Source organism: Poecilia reticulata, chromosome 19 (assembly GCF_904066995.2).
Source record: "Poecilia reticulata chromosome 19, P_reticulata-male-v2, whole genome shotgun sequence".
NCBI classification, from domain to species: Eukaryota; Metazoa; Chordata; class Actinopteri; order Cyprinodontiformes; family Poeciliidae; genus Poecilia; species Poecilia reticulata.
In genome coordinates this window covers 22,918,236-22,943,621 of record NC_088848.1, presented here as the reverse complement: position 1 = coordinate 22,943,621, position 25,386 = coordinate 22,918,236, and the positions used below count along the sequence as shown (strand labels likewise).

The window sequence follows — 25,386 nt, the reverse complement described above, 5'->3', positions numbered from 1 at the left end:
AAAAATAATGGGTATCTTGATTTTGTGATATATGCTTAAAATCTTTTATATTCTTAAAACTTATTGTGTAATATCCTTTCTTTTATGAACAAATGAAGTGACCCATATATTACTAAAGGTTATGCGTTCAGGTTTGCAGAAAAATGAATCCCATCATTGATAAAAAGATAAAAAGGGTGACATAGGGTCAAGAGGACGTCTTTCATTTGTTTAAACTAAGCACTATGTATGCTTTTTTTTATGTGAAATAAGCCTAGTATCCATTTATAGAAACTTCTAACTGGAAATATTTGTTTTTCATTCAAAATCTCTTTATAAAAATTCAGCAGTGGGGAGAAAAAGCATTAAAAGCATTAATTTGGTTCTCTCACATTGTTGGGAGTTTTTACTTAATACGCACTAAAACAGCCCTGTTTAAAAATCAACATAACGGCCTCATAAATTAATCATTTGTTTGTTTATTGCTCAGCAAACTTTGAGAATAGCTGAATAATTATAGTGATTTTAAAGCAACACAACAAATATACATCTGCTCCAGGATTTCCTGCTTTTTAAAGGCGTCACACATTTAGAGTTGGTGCTCTCTGCTGTTTTCTGCAGCAGCACGTTATAAATAAAAACGAATAAATAAGAGGACTGCATCGAAACGCCAGAACTAGAAGGAAAATAATCATTAGTCACAACCCTAATATGACGTTCATGGCTCTCATGCACTTCCACTCCTTTTCTTAACCCCATAAGTCTCCATTTCTCCATGGTTTCCTTTTGTTTATTATCCTTCTCTGTCTTTTTTTTTCATTTCTTCTCTGTTGATCTCTCAAATAAACTTTCATTCCTGTGTAAACATTACAGTAATGAGGGAATATAAAGAGCTGAAATAAGGTCAGACTGGGTTATTCTCACCTGTTCTCTCCCCACCTCCCTCTCTCTCTTTCTCTCTCTCTATGTTCGTTGTCTGCTGATCTCGTTCCTCTCTCTTGTTCAGCTTCTTCTCCTTCTCTCTCTCACACACACAAACACACATGGCGCACTCACTTTCTGACGCCCACACAGTCAGCGTGCTGGAAAGACACGGGCGTATACACACACTGCGACGCAGGCACAAACACACCGACACCTGCACGTCGAGTCGTTGAGGGTCTAATTTAAGTAAAGTGCTTCTCTAGGAACCACAACCCCTCGACTCACGATGATGGAGGGCGATACGGCACGATGACGGGGTTGAACACACACGTGTGCAGGGTAATACACAGACGCTTGCACACACACACAGACACACACACTCAGTCTGTGCTGATGCTGAGCCGTAACTCTGTGTGGTGTGAGCGCTCTGTAGATGGCTTGCAAGTAGCATGTTGCAATAATAATGTGATATTTGATCCCTGCAGGGAAACTCACAGTGTCTGGTGCTGCTGGCAGACCTTACTGTATGACCAGTTTAAGCACCGGCAGGGAGGACTGAGTGTTTGCAACAGGATCCCTCAGTGGGATGGATGCTTGGTAACTTGGATGTGGTTAAATCTGGGTCTGCTGGTTCGAAGGATGTCGTCTCCTCCGCTGCAGCCGCTCTCTTCCTTCACTTCTGCTGTGTAGGTGTGTTTGTTTCCGCTGGAGTTTAAGCTAACTTAAGCCGGAGCCGAATTGTGCTGCACCGCTGCTGCATATCTTGGGCTGCAGCAGCAGAGAAAAAAAAAAAAAAATTAAATAGCTTCAAAACTTTTGTTTCCTTTAAGCCTTAGGGCAACAGTTGGAGAAAAAGCAAAGAGGTTTCTGGTGAATGTCTCACACACACACACACACGCACGCACACACACACACACACGCACGCGCACACATACACACACACAAACACACACACACAAAACAGAACAAAACTGTGAACAGAAATATATATTTATTTTTAACATCTGTCATTTATTTTTTATTTTTGTAAAATTCTGTTGAAAGTTTGGAATTTAAATTCTTCTTGCTTTTCCTTTTTTCTAAGTAAGATTTTAAATTATAAATATATATATATATTTAAAAAATTAATTTAAGTTTAAGATGAATGTTGAAGCCTGAATTCAGTTTTCGTATTCAGACCTTCAGAATAAATTAACTTTATATTTCTTATGGTGATTTGAGTTTATTAGAATAAAAATTACTATTTACCAGTTAAAAATTCTAGCATAAGGATTTGTATTATTAGACACTATTCAAAGGCTCTCTAGTAAATTAGCATGTATAATTGCTTATTAGACAATAAAGGAGTTTTGGGCCATATAGGAGAGAGCCAGGCAGTTGGAGTGGAGTCAGTTTTCAAATTATTCTTTGTTATTTTTGCAGATGATTTACATCTGCAGCATTTTTTTTTATTTTTGACGTAAATTGTAGAACCTCATCAAGATCGGTCTGTTGTTTTATTTTTATAATCAAGTGGTTTGAAGGGGAAATATGGAGAGCATCAAGCTTATGGCTTCATTAATTAGAAGCCTAATTAATGAAGCCCAGAAATATTGTGCTAACCTGCTGATATATTATGAGCTGCAATAACAAAAGCAGCATAATTTTCTTTAACAAACACAGCATTTACAATACAGTAACTGATTCTAAATCTGAGATTCTGAACATTATTAAATGAGAAAAAACAATAAGAGGAATTCTTTTCATGGATTTTGATTTGAATGTCTGTAAAGTTGCCCTGTGTGGAATTCGCTAACCGTCCTACATTGTGAGCTTCAGGGTCTGCAACCTCCAGAGCCACATGTGGCTCCTTGGCCCCTCCACTGTGGCTCAAATGAAACCAAATAAGAAGTGTTTTTAATTATAAAGGTAATAAAAAAGGCTGGTTTTAGCAGTTCATCTGTATGTTTATATGCAACATCTGCGTAGAGTATCAACAATAGAAAGGCACCAGCGCTACAAGGCTTTTAAGAGTCATTTAACCTTTTTTTTTATTTCAGCTTTTATATATTTTAGTGACCTTCATATCTTTCTTAATTTTTCTTTTTTATGGCCTTATTCTATAAAATGACGTTTTTGGTTTGTTTGTTTTTTTTGTTTCTTTTTGCTTTGCAATAGGTAGATGAATTATTTTAACTTTCAACAGAAGTTATTTAATTAGAACATGTTTCTAAAATCTGTCTTGTTTTGCGACTCAGCCATATTAGATCTTGTAGCAGTTGGGGAAAATTGGCTCTTTGAATTGAAAAAGTTGCTGAACTCTGAGCTGACTGCTACGTATCTAAACTCTACTTGCTTTTAAATGAGTATGTTATATGTCATAAACACAGTCTGAGCCAAGCTGTAGTTCAGGTTTGCTGAGACAGGCTGCATTAGAAAAACCATATCAGGGCTTATTTGAACTAAGTCTTTACTGAGACATTTTCCATGTGTGGAGTTTGTTGGATGTCCTTGGTTTCTACCTATCCATTAGCTTGCGTTAGCTAAAAAAAATAAATATTACTAGCTATTCTGTGCCTGTTTTTTAAAGCAACTTATTGTCTAAATCTGAGTTTTCTGAAAAATACTACACCACAAGGAGGAAGACATATCTAGCTTTTGACTGAATTCAGATTTGAATCGCTGTACATTTTCTAGATAGCATTTAAAGTTTGTTGTCTGCCCTTCATTGTTAGCAATTGTTTGTGCTAGTTCATCTAAAAATTAGAGTATTTGCTTTGAAATGTGTGTTTTTGAATAAATTATACAATTACAACTCAGTTATTGACTCAAACTGAATCTAAATTGGAGAAATCTGAAAGACAATACAGTCAAAACCATATCTATGGTTATATATGGAAACTGGAACAACTTGAGTTTTGGTGCCTCTTTCTAAAACTGTTGACTGACAATAAAACATTTTAGAGTTTCTTTTGTCATAAAGATATAATTTGAGGACACCAGTTGAATCAAACTTGCATGACCACTACATGAAAAAAGAACAAAACATTCTTTGTTTTTGTCTGAATTTAATTGCTTTAATGTCTTTACATTTTCCACAAGATCCTTGATGATTAGCTAGTTGCTAACTTGTGAAGTCCTATACGGATACTTGATTTATCTAATCCATTTTTAAATTTCTCTTAGCACTGCCATAACCTCAACCATCTGGGAAATAATTAGAATTAATTCTCTAAATATTTAACTACTGTCACCTGTTAAATATCTTTTAAATTCTTGGTATAAAGACATTTCCTCGCTTCTTCTTACAGAGCCTTTGAATAGAAAAGCTGCCTGGAAACAGCAACATAAAAAAACAAAAAAAGAGCTAAAATATCTTAAAATCCTTCCAACACTACAGGGACTTTGTATTACCTTATTTCAAATAAGACTCTGAAATAAGGTATTCAAAGCCTTATTTAGCCTTTGAATACCTTCATGTTTTTTTTTTTTGTCTTAGGTTTTTTTTGTAACTCAGGACCAAACCTATCAACATATCCCACCTCATCAAACAACTCATTTTTATCACAATTTTGATGAGTGAGCTCATCTCTCTACTGTGACATTAGTAATCCGATCCGCTCTGCCAGCCTCCATCCTCTGGATTCTCTAATGAATTCATCAGTCTCGACTTCTGATATAAAATATTAAGCTTGTACAAGATGTAGTTTGAAATACCATCAAAAGAGATATTGAACATCACATTCCCTGTCTTTAAGTATGTCATCATATCCTGCCATAAACTTTCTTTTGACTCATAAGTAGTCATACAGTTAGCAGGGAGTCATACAGTAAGTATATTGTTTCAATAAAAAAGGGTGTGTAGTAGAGATTAAAAGCTGATGCACTGCAGATTGCCAAATGTAAAGTTGTAAAAAAAATAAAAGGTAAAGTTGTAAAATTTCACAAGTGGTTAACTTCAGTTGCATTCGGTTTGGAGATTCACTCTGCCCATAGCGAGGTGGTCTCGTTTGGACCCGGTTCAGTCTGGCGTCCTGATAAAACACACACACCTTCAATTTATTATGGTCAGTAGTTGTGTTTTCATTACAAATGTGCACAAACCCCCCCCCCCCTCCCCCCCCTCCACACACACACACACACACACACACACACACACACACACACACACACACACACACACACACACACACACACACACACACACACACACACACGAGTCAGATGGAATTGCATCGTCAACCTTCACTCTAGGCTCTCCTTAAACATCAGCAGCCTTATGCTCTTCATTAGCCTTGTGTGTGTTAGTGTGTGTACCCCTGAACTGAGTATGTGTCTCATTCTGGCCCAAGCTGGAGGAGCGGTCTCATATGACCCAGGTCCTCTTGTTTTCTCTGCTATAACATGAAAAAACTTACTTTGACAACCTTCTCCTCCGCACCCTTTTCCTGCTTCCCAAGAATCTCTCCTGTTGTGAGTTTCTGCTCTCCATGACCAAAAATGGTCCTTCCTTCTGTTGCGGGTGGGTGGCTGTGTGGTGTCCATTAAGTCTGTGGTCAAAAACATTTTCCTCCTCACTCGCAGTCAGCAGACTTCCGAGGGGCGGACGGGAAACTCTGAGCAACACCTAGATTCTTTTTTTAGTCTGTTCCAACAGTCTCGCATTTGGTACAATCCTGTACAGTTTTTCCCCCTCTATTTTGTGCATTTAATTTCTCTTTTGAATTATTTCTTGTATTCTCGTGAAGTGGGCTCTGTCAAATTGTTTCTTTTGAGCGTAAGGACTTTTAATGTCATAAAAGCACAAGTGTAGATGCAGTGAGTTACAATTCTTAACTACCGGAGCCTCGTGAAGGCATAGAGAGAGAGAGAGATGTGTGTGTGTGTGTGTATTTGTGCGTGGGTGCGTGTGTGTGTGTGTGTGGTGGATGGCGATGCTCGGGTCTACAGCCTGGGAGTCAGGCTTTGCTGTTCATAGTCTGCTGATTTATGCGCCTCACAGGGAAATCTCTCATTTGTAGCTCTTTCATCTCATTTTTCTCCCCCTCCAATCTTTTTCTCGCTTTCTCTCTCTCTGTCCTCTCTCTTCTTCCTGCTGTAATGTGATTCAGCATGGCTGCTTGTCCCAGGCGACATGCCATGCTTTGCTTGTGCACCATTCTTTCTCTCTCTCTCGCTCCCTCTTTCTGGAACATGAATGAGTCAAGAGGAATCACTGATGAATAATGAGATAGAGCAGGAGGAAAATGCTATCTGGATCAAGTTGAGCAAAAGAACCACTCTTCTGCCTTGAGCGTGTTCTTTGTAAAGCACCGCTTTGCCGTTTACTCACACATTGAATGTGTTGATGTCCCCAGTGCCACAATGCTTTTATGGACCTGTGGGTGTGCGTGAGAGTGTGTGTGTGTGTGTGTGTGCGTGCGTGTGTGTGTGTGTGTGTGTGTGTGTGTGAAGGGGTTTCTAAGCGCTTTCCTCAACCGACTTGTTTGAGTAGCCCTGTCACTTGCGCAATGCCATGGTGTCAAAACAGATCAGAAAGGTCTGGCTTGACTCCTGCCCCTGAACACACACCCAAACACTCACACACAAATGTGCACACACACAGAGCCGGAGGCTCGGTGCCAGGGCTCTTGGTGGTTGGAGGCTCATGAAAGGGTCGGCCTGACGAGAGGTTGCCAAGTGTTCGGCAATAAGCGTAACAGCCAAGCTAACGAGAGTCAAAACCTCTGACACACACACACACACACGCACACGCACACACACGCACGCACACACACACACACACACACACACACACACACACACACACACACACACACACACACACACACACACACACACACACACACACACACACACACACACACACACACACACACACATTGAGGCTGCACATTCAGACTCTTGAGGTGTCTCAACTAGTCCAAGAGTGTATGAGTGTGTCGCAGAGAGAGTTCAGTATATCAGCATAAGCACAGAGTGCTTTTGTTAATTGGAAAATGTGACAATACGACACAAGAGGATATTGATCTTCAATTGGATGGAGATTGATTTAACTCACCATCCTTCCAGGTATGTGTGCGTATGTGTGTGTGTGTGTGTGTTTGTGTGTGTCTATTGATCAGCAGGAGTCCATTCAGAGAGATGCAACAAAGGAAATCACTCCTCTGCTTCATCCTTGTTTGCTTCTTCCACTGTGTGACATTGGTTTATCACCACTAACAACCCTCCCTCTGGAGCTTCCCTTTTCTTCTCTCCATTTTCATTCTTTGTCATCCTCTTCCTTCTTTCTTTCCCTCTTTAAAACTATGAAGGACCTTCGGACGGTCTGGCCTGTTTTCAAACGCTGTGCTGTTTTCTTTCACTCTGAATTCACGAAGCACTCGTCAGTTCTTCAGTAACTGCTGAAGCACCATAGAAGAAGATGCAGGGTTGCGTATTCTTTTAGCTAGTTTTTGTACCTCGGTTACATGCAGCAGATTCTCTCTGTTAATGGCATTGAGAAATCTACTAACACGAGATTTTGAAAATAAGACATGCAGAAACAATCTTGTTCGGTATCATATAATTGCTCAAATTGGAATTCCGAAAATAAATTTGCTTACTGGACACTGCAATTTCAAAAAAAGTCAGATTTTTTGATACAAAGGTCTTCTGTTAGGAGAAGGTGATTTTTGGGCTATATTGAAATTAGTGTATCACATGAGTCACATGGTGAACAGCCGGATGTGAATATTTGCAGTGCAAACCCAGCTGCTTTGAAGGGTTTCAACAATTTTCTTGAATTTCTTAAACTGTTGTTCAGCTGCTATTGTCAGTAGTTCCACCTTGTAACGTTCCCCTTTCTGTTTTACTCTACACATTATTTCAAGTCAACTCATTCCAGTTGATTTTCATACTTTATATAGCACCGACTCAGTCTACAAGGCAAACAATAGGGTTCATATGTAATTATATGGACTCAAATTAGTCCAAATCAAAAGTCCATTTCAAGTAAAATGTCAGTGAGAAATAATGAAGGTTATGTAGCTAAAAAAATGCCAATTGGTTAAAAGGTAAATATCTAGAGAAGCCCAGTTCATTGCTTTGAGTAATTGCTTCAAATTAACAAGCATGTGGCAACAGTAGAGAAGAACAACTTCTTTTTGACTGGAGGAATGGATGATCACCTGCTGTAAGGAAAGAGACAGAAAAACCAGAGTTAACAGCATACTTCACACATATTCTTTTAATTTCTCTATCCAAGAATGCTACACAACTAAACACAGCAGCACTGAGACAGAAAATCTACACATTACATGACAGTGAAAGCTCCAGCAGTGGCTTCAAATACAGAAGAGAAGCAGCTAAATCCTGAATCACTGGCAAGAGGACCAGAGCTAACGGCAGCTACAGATCTGCTAGTGGCTCCATTCACGAAAAAGTAAAAGCAAAGATAGAATACTTACTCTAGTTATGGAAAGGAATATGTCACTCTATGGTTGTGTCTTTAAAGGAGACGGTTAAACAAAGAAGCACTGAGTACTTCTTTATGGAAATAAGAAGAATGGACACATTCAGCACAGTTTCTGTCTCACGTTTTTGTAGTTTTTTTTCCTGCATTTATTTATTAGGGCTATTTTAAGAGAAAAGACATGTAATATGGGTGTGGGTATTAAGCTTTTGGTTCCAAACGATTCTTTTTGTTTAGTAAAATATTCCCCTATCAAACTCTAAAGTTCTATGTATATTTTTTTGGTAAGTTGTTTACATTTAGACATAAAAACATAAAAACAAACAAAAGAAGAAAATCTCCCCCAAAGCAACAGAACCAAGAAAGTCGAGGCGTACGTCCAGATCGGGCTTTCTCCAAAAACAGCATCTAAGTGTTTTTAAATGGCTCCTTTTCCTGACAAATCTCAGCCATTCATAAATAAACCGAAGCAGATCCTGTTCACTGTAAGTGCAGGCGACTGCGTGAGTGTAAATAAAAACTCATAATTCTGCTTTTTATTACCTCGGATTGTCAACACTGGAGGATTCGCTGCTTTCGTGTTGACACAATTTTCCAAGTTATGATGCCAGCTGGGAAAACGGGAAGCATTGCAAACACATTTTCTTTTTTAATTACCACTGCGGAGACTGAATGGAGCTGCATCCACAGTCAGCAGCTTGTATTTATTATAAATAACATATGCACAAAGAGAAATATGAAATATGATGTGTTTTTATGTATGATGTTTGAAACCGTACACAAAATTAAAAAGCAGTCGTGTGTTTTTTAGATGAGCTGCTGCTGATTTATTTGAGCAGTTTGGTATTTTGGGGGGGCAATGGGAACTTCCCAAAGGAAGCGGTGGCGACAGACGGAACGGGAGGACGAGTGTGTGTGTGTGGATTTGGATGAAACAAAGGTGGAAACAAGAGTCCAGGAAGAGACGAATGGGAGAGAGAGAAATTAGGTTTACGTTAGCGACTGGCCCTATGGTGTGATTTTCAATATCGGCAACCCAGAGGGAGTGGGCAAATATGATTTTCAGATCAACTCGCCAACAGAAAACAGACAGGGAGGGTGTGTGAGTGTGTGAGTCCGGTGATAGGAAAAAGAGGGAGCAGAAAAAGAAGGAGGAAAATGTGGACATCAGGTGAAGCTGATGTTTTTAACCCGTCCACCTTATTTCTCTTCACCGACGTAGTAAATGATGAACCACACAGGGAGTGTGGATCTTCCTGTGTGTGTCCGTGTGTGTGTGTGTGAACAGTCTGCACAGTAAGCGGGATGGGGGGTGTGCCTTGGGAAACCAGCTTTATACAATCGGCGTTTTATTATGACTGCCTACAAGTCTGCTGATGTACGTTGGACAAGAACAGATTGGGAGGGGGGCAAAGAAAGATGTAAAAATATCCTGTCTGAGTGAGAACAAATAGAGAAAATAAATGTCTCCATGGATCTTTTTCTTTTCCTCTTCGATTTATTATGACTACAGAGAGGGAAAATATCAAGAGCAAGAGAAAGAGGGGGGGTGGGGGGGCTCTACATTTAAACCGTGGATGTGTGTGTGTATGTTTCAATGCTTGGGTAGCAGCTGTACAAATAGGCACACACACTCCCTGATTTGTCAGCTAATAACACCACTGCTCCATCCAGCTCTGATTTATCCCATGCCCTCTCACTTTTGTGTGTGTGTGTGTGTGTGTGTGTGTGTGTGTGTGTGTGTGTGTGTGTGTGTGTGTGTGTGTGTGTGTGTGTGTGTGTGTGCGTGTTGGTGCACATGTGTGCATTATGTGTGTGTTTCTTGGAGAGAAAGACTGGCAGACAGCTGAAGGCACTTGTGGTTGTGGTTGTCAGGGCGTCACAATGTAGCTGAGGTGAGGGTACAGTACATGTGTGTGAGTGACTCCACTGTGGACTGTTGTGGTTGTGGTAATTGGCTCTGATGCGACGCAGCGTTTATGGGTAACGACCTAGCCGCCCCCCCGCCCCAGCCTCTCTCTCTCTTTCTGTCTCTCTCTCTCTCTCAGTGTCCTGTGGCTAATTACTTGATTCCTTGTGGATTCGGATTTGTTGCCTTCTTACCCTGCCACTCGAACAAACCCACTCGTCTAACTCGGTTTGCTGAGACTGAACTTTGCTTTGTTTTGTGAACAAGATCAAGCTTTTGGTCATGTTTAAATTTAATCCTTTCAAGATTTTCGAAATGATTACATTTTTCCAGTATAGTTCAAACCAATTTAAAGGGGCGGTGTTATGTAAAAGCAACCTTTTTTTAAAGCTTTACATTATGTTACAATCAGAGAAAATCTAGAAAAATCTAGAAAAATAGTTATGGGGTGGCAAGAGGGGGCCAGGGATTTTTTCAGGGGTGGCAGCATATGCCAGTGTGTGTGTGTGTGTGTGTGTGTGTGTGTGTGTGTGTGTGTGTGTGTGTATATATATATATATATATATATATATATATATATATATATATATATATATATATATATATATATAACTTACACAGCTTACACAGACCTAATATTGGACTTAATTTACTTGATTTACTTGTTGCAAAATATTGTTTTTAACTTGCATTGTTTCAAAATGAGCTTCATGAAGCACTGAGGATTAAATATAATTTCTTAATATAGTATAGTTAAGTATTTTTATGTCTTTCATACTCCTGCTAATTAATATGTATTACTGGATTGGACAGTGCCTATTAGTCACTATGTGATTCATTATGTCCAGAAAACCATTTTATCCCAATGCAGGACGAGCAGAAATCTGTCACAAAAATATTCGTAGCGCCATCATTTGTTATCAGATATATCTATTAAATACGACTTAAAATAAAGAGGAGAAAACTGATGTTTGATAAATTATCCGTGACACAAATCTATAAACAATTTTGTGTCTGTTAGTTCTGTCAAGATGCAAGAAGGGGCAAATTTCTCATATATTGGTCAATCGTTTTATTTTAGATATGCTGTAGGAGCTGTAGTTTGATGATTAGTTCAGTTTTTGTCGCTTGTTTAACTTTTAGGAATTGCAGCGGCTGCAGACAGCGCGCCACAATAAAGGTACAATAAAGCTGATAAACAGGTGAAGATCCAAACACCACTTCTATTCTGCCTGTTCTCGCTCTGTGTGTCAACTTTACGCGACACACAGAGCGTAAAGTCTCAGTGTGTCCGACAGACAACAACTCAACGAGCAGATAGAGCAGAGATTACCGATCAGGGGAATCAACACCAAAAAACCCACACAAAAAAGTAGCAAAAACACCTAAATATAACATTCAGTCTGTTACATTATGCTGTCAGGCTTGATGTCTATATTGTCATTATTAATAAGTTTTCGCCTGAGCACAGCGGTGGTTGATTAGCTGATTTAAACAGCTGCTCTACTGATGACTTGGTGGGCGGGTTGACCTGTTTTAGTGCTAACGGAACCAAAACACACCGAACTGCGCAGCACATGTTAAGGTTATCAAAGTCAATAGAAGGCCAGCAACAGTTAGGCTAGCATAACTGACCCACTACTCACTTGTTCAATGTTTTTTTTTAAGTTAAAACTTTTTCCTCACCTGTTAAATCTGAAGTTCTTGTTATCTAATTCATAGGGTTGAATTAACCGCTAAATATTGCGTCCATTTTTCAGATTCTTTGCGTGACTGTGGTAATTTCCTGACCACCCATAATGTTGACTCAAAGGACAGCAATGGCGCATGTGTGGCGCATGATAAGTCACGTAATGTCCAGTCCAGTAATTTATATCCATCCATATCAATGCTGCTGCCTCGCGCTCTGTCCTTCTCTCGCACTTCCCACTACTCAGCAGTAGGTGTCAGGTTACATTGTGTAACCTGACACCTACTGCGATGTCAATGTTATCGGAAAAAAGAGATTTGTGCGCTTAACGTTCGATTTCCCATAACTATTTATTGAATTCATAGTCGCCAGCTGGGGTGACAACAAGGGTGGCAAGGCTCTAATTTGGGTAGATCCGCCCCTGGTTACAATGTTTTCCTTCATCAAAAACATACCCGGAACGTTTCTTTGATACTTTCATGCATGTTTGAGAAATCCTTTAGTCTCCCACGGCAACCATTCAGCTGGGCAAAACACTTGATGGGACTGAAGCTGCAGATTCAAAGCTGAGCGTCTGCCTCACAGAACAGCCCTCCCCCTCGAAGCCACTCAGCTCCTTCAGACTAGCCAGCAGCAGTTAGCAAACACTTGTGGAATTGCACACCAGCTGAGCTCTTTATAGCAGCTACCTCTCAGTGAAAAATTGGTAAAATGTTGCTTAAAGGTTACTAGAGCAGCTATGTTGTGATGACTTTCTGAAGGTGGAGTTTCAGAAGGAGCAGGAGTTTTTAAAGAGACAGAGGCCCAATTCCAAGAGATTAAATTACAAAGTCATTTTATAACAACTGAAGTTAACATAGTTACTCATTTGGGCTATAAAATGGCAATATACACACACAATACTGCCCCTTTTAACTCTAACTTACTTTTTGCGATGAATTTCTCTGCTCTCTCTCCTTCTTATTAAATCATGAAAACACTCCTTCCCAGTCACACTGCAGAGCGTCTGATGCCTCTGCATGCTGTATGTGGATCAGACCTGAGGACTGCATCTTTGAGATGCCATATACGCTGCATACAGGCTCCACTGCTGTGGAACTTATACAAGTGCTACTCAAGTTCTCTTCAATGTACACTGGAGTGGTTCCCAGTCGAGTCTGAAGTGACTAGGATCTCTTAGTTTGAGGACATGGTTCTCAACCTTTAGGGTCAGGGGTCAGCCTCCCCCTCAAATGGAGGACGATGAGCATATTGGTGTGATAGTAGGGTGGAAGAGGTAGACGAATCGACGCCTGGTCTGTAGTAATGTGCATGCTGCTTCTGTCTGTTGTGGTGAAGACAGAACTGAACCCAAAAAAAAGAAAAAAAGAAAAAGCTCTCAAACCGCATTCTTGGAAGGCCAGAGTCCTGTAACTTTTTGTTGCGTCCCTTGTTCTCCACACTTGACATAAATGGCAAAACTGCAGACCTGCTCTACTGCTAATACTTGAGTCAGGTGTACCAAAGCAGAGGGGAATCTAAAAGTTGCAGGGCTCTGGAGTTCGAGACCCCCCGCCGTGGGTGAAGATTCCAAAACTGCAAAAGTATGAAATGGTGAAAGAGGAAAATGAGTAGCACTATGTGTCTGAGGCTTTATAATACTCAGAGAGATAACGGCCAAATCAAGTCTTGTCAGCTAGTTGGTCAGACTAACTGCAGAGTTAATGGTGCTTTTCCACTGGTATCAACGACTTGACTCAACTTCAGGGGTCTTCAATTACTTTTGTAGCATACAATCAAGTTCTCCAGAGTTCTGCTAATGAGCCGATTATCTGACACCACTATTCTGAAGCAGAAGCAGCTGAAAGTGGCAGGACCCCGGCCCTTGAGTTGAAGACTCCTGCTATAAGGATGACGTGATACCAGCCCCTTTTAAGGACACACTTCTCTGAGGCTCACAGGGTTTGGAATTTCAGACCCCTCACTCTTCATGAAAATAGCTAACTATGGGTCAGCTAACTCTGGGTTAGCTTCACACTCTGAAGAGTGTGAAGGGCATTAATTCAGTTGAAAATTAAGCTTATATCTGTCCAATTCTGGTTACTGAACAAAATGTCATACTCCATCTCCTTTAACCAAGATGCAGTTTTATTCAGAAGCTATAGCATATTATATAATATCAGTAGAATATTAAAGAGATGTTAAGTTTTTGACACTCAGGTCAAGCATGACATGGTTGGGGTTGCAATCATTTTTTTCTTTCAACTCACATACATTTCATCTCCAGTGTTTGTTTCTCATTTTTTTCAGCAGAAGTGTATTTATTTATTTTTGTCTGCTGTATCTGTGATAAGAGCCAATAGGAGTTGGAAAACACTGCAAATAAAGCTGAACTGGAAGGGTTAAGTGCTCGAGTTTGGCTACATATTAGGGGGAGCGGGTGATGCAGACTTAGAATTTTACTGTGATATTTTGTGGTACTATTGTGGTAACAATACTTATTTCAATTTAAAAAAAAACTATAGCTTGTTTTTTAGGTCTGTGTGTCTGTGACTGCATGGTACAGCATCCATAGTTCCTCAATGTTGTTAGTGAAAAAATATTCCCATTTACAATAGGTTGTTCAGTCTGATATATATAAAAAAAGAGATCTATAACACTAGATGAACACAGAAACTGTTTAATCACATGTTCAAATTTCCTGATGTTTATTGATGCTCTAGTGGAACAAGCAGTGGAGAAAATAACAAAAATAATGTCTACAATCGTAGCGTCAGATTTTTTTTTTCCAATAACTGAAATTGGTCAAAGTAACAATAAATCAATATTCTTATGAGTAAAAAGAATTCATGATAAATGATAAACAATAAGATAAAAAAGAAGACACAATAAGATAAATGCCCACCTCTGATACACATCAGCATATCTTCTCATATGTAGAATGAAGCTGAAATAGGTACTTGACTTTAGAGAGGCCGTGTAAAGAGGCTGCATTAATACATTTAACAAGATGGAGGAACATTTAACATCACAATAACTGGAGGTCAGAAATCAGTGCATTTTGGGAAAAGAAGGATGTGACAGTGAGTGCTATACCAGAATGTATGAATGAAACATGACCATGAGTAATCCGAAAAGAGCCGCTGCGTGTCCATGGCTTCCTGTGTAAATGTCCACAGGGAGATTAATATATGACCAGATGTGCGTTCAAAGGGTAAACGGTCAGTCATTCATTCATTAACACAGCTTTAGTGCTGTTCCAGGAGCTGGAATATGAGCAATATATCCAAAGGTGTGAATGTTGAAACCATTAATATCATGGCTGTTCAGATAACAAATAGAATTTGCTTTCATGTAGAGATGCTTAAAAAAAGAAAATAAATTCTTTACACTTTCCAAGAAGGTCAAATTTCAATCTGCAGCGAACAACAACATTAGCTGGTTGGATCTAACCGGTCTGGAAATGTTCTAAATATAAAGGAAAGGTTTCTTTTTTTCATCAGGTTGAAGAAACCTGATGAAACCTTCAGGTTTGGAAGGTTTCAATATTTTTTCTTTAACCATGACACACTGGAGCGTCTTGAAGAATTACAGCCAAAATCCCCTCAAAGTGGCCTTCCATGTCCAGCTGTAACTGTTTGTCATTTGATGCTAATGCTAAAAAGATCCGTCTTCAAAATAACGACGAACCTCTCAGGTGGAAACATGTCAGCCTTGACAAATTCTCCCTTTGACTCTTAGATATGGCAGACCGACACCTCGCCTTTCACCAGTTTAGATCTGATCTGCAGAGAAACTGAGTCTGTTAAAACGGAAAGAGATAAAAATCCCAGTCAGACCAGCTGCAGGGCTAATCGCTTCAAGTTATCTCACTTTTTTTTCCCTCCCTAAACCGCTAATTGAGGTTAATATGTCAGCACCAAGTGACACAGATATTGAGACACATGTGGCTCGGCAGCTTTATCACCTAATTTAAACGCGTTTTCTGGTTTCAGTATATGAACTTCAGGAAAAAGAACCAGCAATTTATCACTTTTTTCATAGTGGATTTCACAGATGATATTACAGTATTTATGTTGAAATCAAAGTGCACCAGGGATAATGCATTTACTAATCAGATTACCTCTGGAGGGAGAAGGTGGCACCAGATTTTATTTTGGGTTATGAGAGTGAAAGGGAACTTAAATACCCACCACACTTTTTAGATTTTTACTGAATTATTTTTGCTCTGTATTTATATGTTTTACCTTCAAAAGCACTTTGACCAATGCAAGGGATTGTTGGAAGGTGCTATATCAATAAAGCTTATTATTATTTATTCTAAATAATTTAAAAAAACCAACATGTTTTTCCTTCCACTTTGGAAGGGTGCATCACTTCATCACTTAACGTTGATCAATCACATAAAAATCCCAACAATATACAGTAGAATTGTGGTTGTGACGTCCCTGGATGCCTCTGTAGGCCGTTTACACGTCTATCTTTGTAATCTCTGAATTTTCAGAGCATCTGTTTTGAATTTGCTCAACAGAAACATTTTAGAACTTCTCTTCCTCTTTATCAAAGTGAAATTGTTGTCACCTCATCAGACTTCTGCCTATCCCCAAAAAACCCTTATCTAATCCACGCTGAGCTGTCTAACCCTCTCTATCTCTCTCTTTGTGTCCCTCAGGTGCTTCCTTCATGGGCTCCTTCCTGGCCAGGAGTCTGGGGACCCCACCCTCCCATCCCCCTCACCCCTCTGGACCTGCTGCCTCCCCCGCCTCCCCTTCCTACAGGGCTGGAACCCATTCAAGCACTTCCCCTATCTGGTTCCCCCACTCACATGAAGGTAAGACATACACACACACACGCACACACGCACGCACGCACACACACACACACACACACACACACACACACACACACACACACACACACACACACACACACACACACACACACACACACACACACACACACACACACACACACACACGCACACACACACACGCACACACACACACACACACAGGAAGCAGCTCGGTTCTCTGTCTAATCCGGGGTCTTGGTTTGGGATTAGATCGAGATGAAGCCATTAAGTGGTTTAACCAACGTGGAGCCGAGGCCAAACACGTGCAACAGCGATGCCTCAGATGATGCTACTTATAGCCACACACATGTACGGCTGAGTGTGTTTCTGGGTCTGTTTGTGGTTTCGTATTTGTGGTTGTTTTCTACTTCAGAGCTCAAGCACAACAAAGCCCCCCCACTTCTTCCTTCTCCAGCCATAAATAAGCACGCAAATCTCTTCACACTAACAGGGAACCCATTAATCAGCATTACTCCACATCGCTGCTACGTTTTTATAACCACCTTCGTCCAGCTGGGTCTCAGTAGGCCCCGAGTTCCTCCCTTTGCACCCAGGTACGCTTCGAAACTCACCCCCATTTCCACCATCCCCCCTCAGCTCAGACCGCAGCCCCACCCTCAACGCCCTCCTCTGGGCTAACCGACCTCCAACGGCCCCCTTCCTGATCTGACACACACATATGCAGTGAAACGGCATGCGGATCCTCATGCATCATGTCCTCTTTCGACTGTTAACCGTTTGTGGTGAAATTCTGAGCTTGACTGAGTTATCTGTCCGTTTCAGGTATATCTGTGTTTTTTTACACTCATGAGTGCATGTGGGAGTGTTGGGTGGGTGGGACAGGACCAAAGATAACACCTAAGAAAGACTTGAACAAAGTGACAGTTTGCACCACAGGCTATATTTCTCAACCAAGTAAAAACTGACTCAGACTCTGACTCCGGTTTAGCATTTTGTGAATACAGTCCAGCAGTTCTGAGTGTTGTCAACTCAAAACTGTCTCTGAAATCTCCGGCAAGAATTATACCATTGACAAAGACGCCGCTCCCATCATACCAGTCATCCCGCTGATGAAGTGAGAAGCTTTTCTCACTTCATCTCTGTGCACCGTAGCAGGAAAGCGGCGGTGCAATCAATAGCAAAAATAATGAGTGCATTCCATTCAGGTGAATCAGTTTCAGCATACCGGTGCAGTACGTGCCAGGACGCTCGAAAGAAACCGGCCATGTGGTAATGTGATTTATTACTATTGTACTTTTCCTGCCATGACAAGTCAAAATGTGTCTTCCTCGCCAGTGGCACCATGAACTCTGCTTGGCGAGACAATAGTTGGCACATTTGATGTTTTAAGTGGCTGTGACCTAGAGTACAAAAAGCCCAAGAGGCGTGAGTAAAACTGCTGTTTACTTCCCTCCTGTGATTTTAATTTTCTTACTTCCTGTTATTGAAGCACTTTGGCACTCTCTCTTGATGCCAGGCTATAGAGTTGTGTCTAATTTTCAATGACTAAGCCATAAAAATGAGCACTAATGTGGCCCAGAGTGACTTTCCTAACCTGAATCTGTGGAACGACTCGTACGCAAGACTTCAGGCTGAAGGCTACAGGGAGCAGCGGTGAACAGAGAGCAGGGATGTGTGTGTGCGTGTGTGTGTGTGGAGGGAGAATGTATGTGTGCCTATAAGACAGATTTTACGTCTGTGTGGCTCGGCTTTGATGTTCCAACGCACACACGCCTTCATGCACTCGCAAGCGCACACACTACAAATGATTGTTTTTAAGAATTCAAGCCAGGGAGCTCCAATAGGCAGCCTGCCAGCTGGCCACGGTCCAGGGAGCGGAGCATAGCCAGCACAGAGAGAAGGAACCTGTCTCAAACACGCACGCATACATGCACGCACACACGCACACCACTCTACTTTTACTGACTCTTCTACACCTGTCCTTGTTTTATGTCTCCGTACTCGTGCCTTTCCTCATCTCTTTACCTCTCTTTCTCTCGTCCTCTCATCTACAGCATCTCAAAGCTCTCCACTTTCCTTTCACTTGTCCCTTCATCTTTCATTCTCCCTTACAAGCACATACACACACACACGCACACGCACATGTGCACCCCCGCCCCCACACACACACACACATCCCCCGCTCCTCTCTCCGTATGCCTCACAGCAGCAGCGCACTCATGACTTTTGATATTGACAGTCTTGCTCTTCTCTAGTGTCTGTTTCCCCCGACCATCTCCCCCTTCATCCAACCATTGAACCCCCTCCTTTTTTACTCTTCCTTTACTTTATTTTCTCTCCACATTTTGGCCTCAGTGGCACTCCATGTCATTCCAGTTCCATCTATCTCCCTCCCCCCCGGTTTTATCACTCATCATTACCCAGGGGATTGGCCTTAGATGGCTGATAGAGCCTTTTGGCTAATTGTCACCATTTAGATTCACTGGTTGTTAACCAGTCAGAATAATCACATACACACATGCACACTAGAAGCAGCGTGGGGGTGTTGCTGGTTTTGCTGTGTGACTGTGGAATGCGTAGGATGAGTTTTTATGGAGTGCTGTTTACTTTGGCCACCACCATTAAACTTTTAACGGCTGCCAATTAACGGGCCAGCAAGGACACTCTGTGGGGCATGAAACCAACTTCTGGAAAACAGACTCCGGCATCCGCACAGCCACACAGTCTAGCACCATATTCTAAAGATATGTTGGTCTGCCAAGATTTCCTCAATCCCACAACCTAGTTCAACGTCCTTGAAGACAAGGAACAAAGTGAAACGATCATTCACCTCCCAGTGACCTCCTTGGAGGACTCGCGGTGTGTGTTTCAGGGCTAGGAGTGGGAGTGATGCTTTCTCCTTTTCGTCTTAGGTTTTGGGAGGAAAACTGTGTTTTGTAGAAGAGCAAATTCCATCCATTCAAAATCTGCAAACACTTGGCAGTAGTGGTCGGCTGTGGTTTCTGTCACCCTTCTGTCCACTGTAAATAATGTCAACTCATCTGGCATGTTTGTGCAAGAGTGCATTTATGGTGAAAATAGAACCAACTGGCTGTAGTTTTTCAGTGTTTTTCCAAAATTAGGGTCTTTTATGATAGATTGCAGAGATAAACTGTTTGTGTAGGGTGCTGCTGAATGTCAACGCTGGGAAGAAACATGAATTCTCTCTTGCTTCCCCCTTTCCTATTGACAGGGTACCCGGGCTATTCAGGAAGTCTTGCTTCTCCTTTTCTTTCCATGAGTGCCCTGGATCACCATAGCAGCAGTCTCTATGGACAGCCCCGCTTCTATGAAACCCAAAAAGGTGAGTGCTATGGAGTACTTGTGTGTTGTGTAGGGGGAAAAAAAACGTGTAAATCCTTTAATTAGCATTCATCCATAACCCTAATCTTAATAAAGATTAAAGTTGACTTGAATACATCAGCCGTCACAAACGTACAAATATCTACCCCTTTTTCAGCTAACCCTGATCACACAGGCTAGCTTTATAAAATCAAACTGGCATCATGGATCCAAGGGGGGTTCAGCAGGGTTGATGAAGGATGTTATGTATAAAATACCAGTCAGAAAACTCCTAAAGGGTTTAACACGTGAGTTCTGAGTAGGTCTGTCGCGATAAACGATAAATCAATTAATCGCACGATAAATTAAACCTATCGACCTCATTTTAATTATCGGCTTTATCGTCTCTTCCTGCCTTTTTTCTTTCTGTTGATGACACTGAATGAAAAAAGGCTCAGCTCCGGTGCTCTTCACTGAGCCTCCCTTCCTCATTTCCTTAGTGTAAATGTCTAGCGCACATTACACAAGTTGTCGCCCCATTTTCTAAACCAGAGACCACACATTAACCGACAGAAATCCTGGGTATAACGGTTCGATCGGGTTCGTCATGCCTGTGGTGTCCAGCCACATGGGCACTAAATAATGGCTACAAGTCCAGTTAACTAAAATCCGGCATTAATCAATGCTTTACTAGAATCTACCTGTGAAGCATGTGGCTAGAGTCAGCGTAAAGTCCTGACTGAATGAAAATCATTATAACCTATTTATGTCACGTTAACGAAGAACAGCTGAAAACTTACCGGGTTTATCAACTGCGGTAGCAATTTGGCTCCAACTCATCTCCTTGTCATTTCTATATTCTTTGCAAGAAATGTTGAATAAATATTAATGTTGTTTCCACATGTCATCTCTGATGTCCGCTGGACTTCGGGTTGCGCCGTTTCAGCTGTTTGGGATTCCCCTCCGTAATTTCCCCTCAGAAAGCAGGAGGAGAATCCGCGCTTTCTGATTGGCTACCTATAGCATTCAGCGTTAAGCTCCCAGTCGGGGAAAACCCCTGATTTAGATCGGAGCGGCCACTACGATCCACCGTAACACACCACATACTGCAGGATGATCGGTTACGAAATCACTAGTGAGAATCTTAGATCGGCCAACGATCTAAGATCGTCATAAGGGGAAAATCGTGTAGTGTGAACTAGTGCATCAGGTGGTCGGTTGTGCCCGTCTATTTAAATCTAATGATTGCTGAAGGGCAATATGGTATACAGACTGCATAATCTGCACTCTTTTGGTTGAATGCAGTATTTATTTCCACTTTGGTTTTATGTTGTTTATTCAAGTACGTTTTTTGTTAATGGAGACTGCGAATCAATTTTATTTTCGTTTCTGGTTGTTTTGTTTATTTAGTTTCAGTTCCAGTGTTATGTGTTCTTTTGAAAATAAAGTGCATCTATCTATGGCAGGAAATAGCATGTATTTCCATTAAATCAGTGTCAAAAGGTCTTGAAACAATATTATCGTTTATCGCAATAATTTTTTAGACAATTAATCGTCCAGCAAAATTTGTTATCGTGACAGGCCTAGTTCTGAGTAACATCTTTTTTTTTTTATTAACATTTTGTATTAATTTCTTGTGACACCCCTCCAAAAGGAACACCTCTTCGCCAAAGGTGCAGTGGCTTTCTTGTACTCACTTGATGTGTGTTAACAGCAAGAAATAAAGAGTGTCAATGATGCACTACACAAGGGTGGACTCTGTTTTTGTCATAAATCCCCTGGTCATCTTGCTGCACAGACTGTCTGTAATCACTATACACTCTTGAGCTGCAATGCAGGTTTAATCTTGCACAAACAGCTGATGTGGGACAGTGACTGTGTGGAAATTAATCTCTTTTGCCACCTTGGTTCTTTTACATAACCATAGACACATCTAAATAATATCTAAGTTTTCTATTGAAGTGTTTTGTTAAAGAAGCTATTGATTTACAAATAAGTTTCAAGAAATTATTACATGTACATGTTCAAATTCTCATTTTCTTCTAGATCACTTCTACCTGAGAGGCCTTCCTCCCCAGTCTCCTCTACTCTCCACCAATCACAGCCTTCCTCCACTGTCCAGGACAGCTTTAGGCCACCCACTTGGCCCCTGCAGTCGCGAGATGGACAGTGGAGGAGGAGGTGTGAAGAGCTTTAAAGATGTGGGAGAAAAGGGGGGTTTGTCAAAAGAGAGGGAAAAATTGAGCAGCAAAGAGCGACACCAGGACAGCAAAGAAAAGCAGCAGCTTCACAACCAACACCATTCTCATCAGATGAACTCTGCCACCACTCCATCCAGCATCCACCAAGCTTACTCCCATCCACAACATGCCCTTCTTCCACATCTTTCCTTCCAGGGTCGGGAACAAGACCACAGAAACTCTTTAGAGCGACACAAAGAGTATAAAGACAGTGACTTGGGTAGTCAGGGAGCAAAACCTATGAGTGCCTGTAAACTGTCCAGTGGGACAGGGTCAGAGGGTGCCTGTGAAGCAAAAGGTGGAACACTAAGCAGCTGCAGTGGTGGGGCAAGCAGACTTTCATCTGGAATAAGCCGGCAAGGCTCAAAAGATGCTCCCATAACTGGGGAAATGAGAATCAGTGACTCTTCAACTTCTTCATCTGAGTGTACGCGTCGAGGAACTGTTACAGCAGCAGCATTCCTGACACCCCCGACCCCTCACGCTGTAGCTTCCTACTCCATGCCTCCACCCCCTGCACCACCGCCTCATACCTTACACATAGGCTCCACAGTATCTGGAGGGTGGCTACACCCTGCAAATCACCACCCGCATCCTGAGTTTTACTGTCCTCCTCCCCCACCTCTAACACTTACACCTTCAAAAGAGCCCACATCCAGCCCTGGAGGATCCAGCAGGGAAGCAAAGGTCAATGGCTCAACTTATGTGCCCTCAGTTGGATCACAAGGGGACATGTCCCCCTCTGACTGCCATGGAGCAAGCGGAGGGGCGAGAAAAGACGAAAAAACCGTAGAGGGATCCCATGAAAGTCCCTCTCACCATCCCAGCCGCCTTAGTAGCTGCCAGAAGAAGGACAAATCCCAGCCCCACCTACAGCAGACGGGATATGGCAAAGCTGACAAACCTCCTGATTGGAATCAGCAGACACATCACTTCAACAAACCTGGCTCCAACGGAATTTCTCAACCTGAACTTCGGTCCTGCAGCTTAGAAACAAATCTCTCTTTTAAAGATGCTGATGTTGCAAATGAGATTTGCCATCATCTCCCACAAGCCAAGTCTGGTTCTGATACTGGCACTTCCTCACTAAGGGACTGTTCTCTCTCAAGTCCAGATGGAAAAGTGGGATCTGGACTTGGAACTCAGAGGGAAGGACAAAAGGTTGCAAGGATACGACATCAGCAGCACAACAGCCAGACTGCAGCCACAGAGGAGCAGTTAAGGGATGGAAGTCAGGCAGCATCTTCATGGGGAGCTCTGGGGAGCCAGCAAGAAGACCAGAGAAAAGGTAGTCATCTTGGATCAGTTAGTAAACAGCCTCCTCCCCTGTCCCATTCCTTGCCACACACAGCTGATGGTGAGGGAGGTGCCATGAAGAACCTTATGAACTACAGCTCTCAGCAACCTTTGTTACTGCCTCAGCGGAGCCCCTTCGGAGGTCTGGGCTGCCTTAACAAGAGTGGGGAGAGATCAGAGAGGACAGACAGAGGAGGAGCTAAAAGCAACACTTCCCTGCAAGACCCCTCCAAACAATCTCTCCCTTCTCGCCGTGGCTCCACTAACGAGGGTGAAAAGACTGACAGGGGTGCAAAGGAGGCCGGAGAAGCCGGAGAGGGGGAGGTCCGACAGCCTCCAGTGGGCATTGCTGTCGCTGTAGCCAGGCCCCCCCATCGTTCTCCAGACAGCACTCCTGGAAACAGCAGACAGGGCCGGGTGCTGCCCAGCCTGAAAGGTCAGACATCATATACTGCTTTTATTATTGTTTGGTCCATTTTGGTAATCACTGTTTTTTTTGTTACTAGCCAAAATATAAGAAATATAAGAAGCAAGACACATTCGACTGCTTCTGCATAAACTCACCATGCAGAAAGAAAAGCACCATCTCTGATATCCTGTGTGCACGTAGCACAGGTTCTGGAAAATAGTGAGCATGTTTGTCCTGTTGTCTTGGTAACTCAGGAGTATCGCGCACTGTGTATCCTCTTGGTCGGGAGTTGGAGGAGAGGAAGAGGATGTCAGAGGACCAGATTGGTCTTCATCACCACGACAGAGATAGAGAACTGGTCATCAGGTAGAGTCACAAACACAAGCACACACACACACACACACACACGCACACACTCACACACACAAGCACACGCACACGGTAGCATCTATTCAGTTTTCCTCTCATCTGATAAGCTGCACTTCTTTTATTTTCCTCGCTTCTTTCTCCCAGTCTGAAGCCCTGCTCCTCTTTTCTCTCAGCCCCTCACTCCATTTACTCCTCTCACCCTTTGATGTGGTTTTTCTGTACCTCCTCGCTCTCTTACTTCACATCTCTCTTTCTCCTGAAGATGAGATATAGTGCATTAATGTTACAGGGACTAATACGGATGTCTCTGAAGTATCAGGCTCTTATTATGTAGTCATATTAAGGGAAGAAAACATATAATGAGTAGTCATAGACCAGGCACAAGATGATGGCTGTTCCAGTTGCCGTCACATTTCCTTTTCTTCATGATTATAATGGTGGTAGAGGTAATGAAGATGACACGGATGAAGATAATGATCATAATAATGGTGATGATGGTGATGACAATAAGAGGGATAATCAACATAATGACAAAGTTCACCTCGCCTAACGCCGTTGCAGGGAAAACAAGGACTGCATGGAGTTCGCTCGGATCCACCCATCCAGTAGCTGCCATGGTGACCTGACCCCTCACCTCCTTGTCCCCGGTGGAGCAAACCAATTAGGGGACCCTGTTGCACATGCTCACCCAGCTCACCGCCACTGGATGCAGAGGACAGGAAGTCCCTCCCTCTGGATGGGCCCTTCATACGGTGAGAATGAACACAGAGCCTCCAGCCATTTCACACTTGATTTTGATGTTTCCATTTTAAATGATGGCTTATTGTTGAAGTTCATGTTTTTTCCTTTTCCCTTATTTACTTTTTAAATTAAAACGTATACATAATAATCTTAATAAGAAATATAAAAGCATTCCATTTTTAAAAATGTATAAACATTTGAAATTTTGTGCAATATTTTGCGATGTTCCAGCACATAAAATCCAAATAAAATACACCGTGTTTGAAGCAACATGACAAAGTGTG

At 41.8% G+C, this 25,386-nt stretch overlaps 1 protein-coding gene across 6 annotated transcripts in view; it reads left to right on the top strand.

Moving 5' to 3' along the window:
• Positions 1–25,386, top strand: part of bahcc1b (BAH domain and coiled-coil containing 1b) — a 91,836-nt gene that overhangs the window by 33,608 nt on the left and 32,842 nt on the right. For all 6 annotated transcript variants that reach the window (XM_081600168.1, XM_081600166.1, XM_081600164.1 and 3 more), the window contains exons 3-7: positions 16,586–16,744; positions 19,959–20,069; positions 22,094–24,019; positions 24,247–24,358; positions 24,923–25,113. In XM_081600168.1, the coding sequence (XP_081456294.1) occupies positions 16,586–16,744; positions 19,959–20,069; positions 22,094–24,019; positions 24,247–24,358; positions 24,923–25,113 (2,499 nt within the window). The remainder of the gene's footprint in view (positions 1–16,585; positions 16,745–19,958; positions 20,070–22,093; positions 24,020–24,246; positions 24,359–24,922; positions 25,114–25,386) is intronic.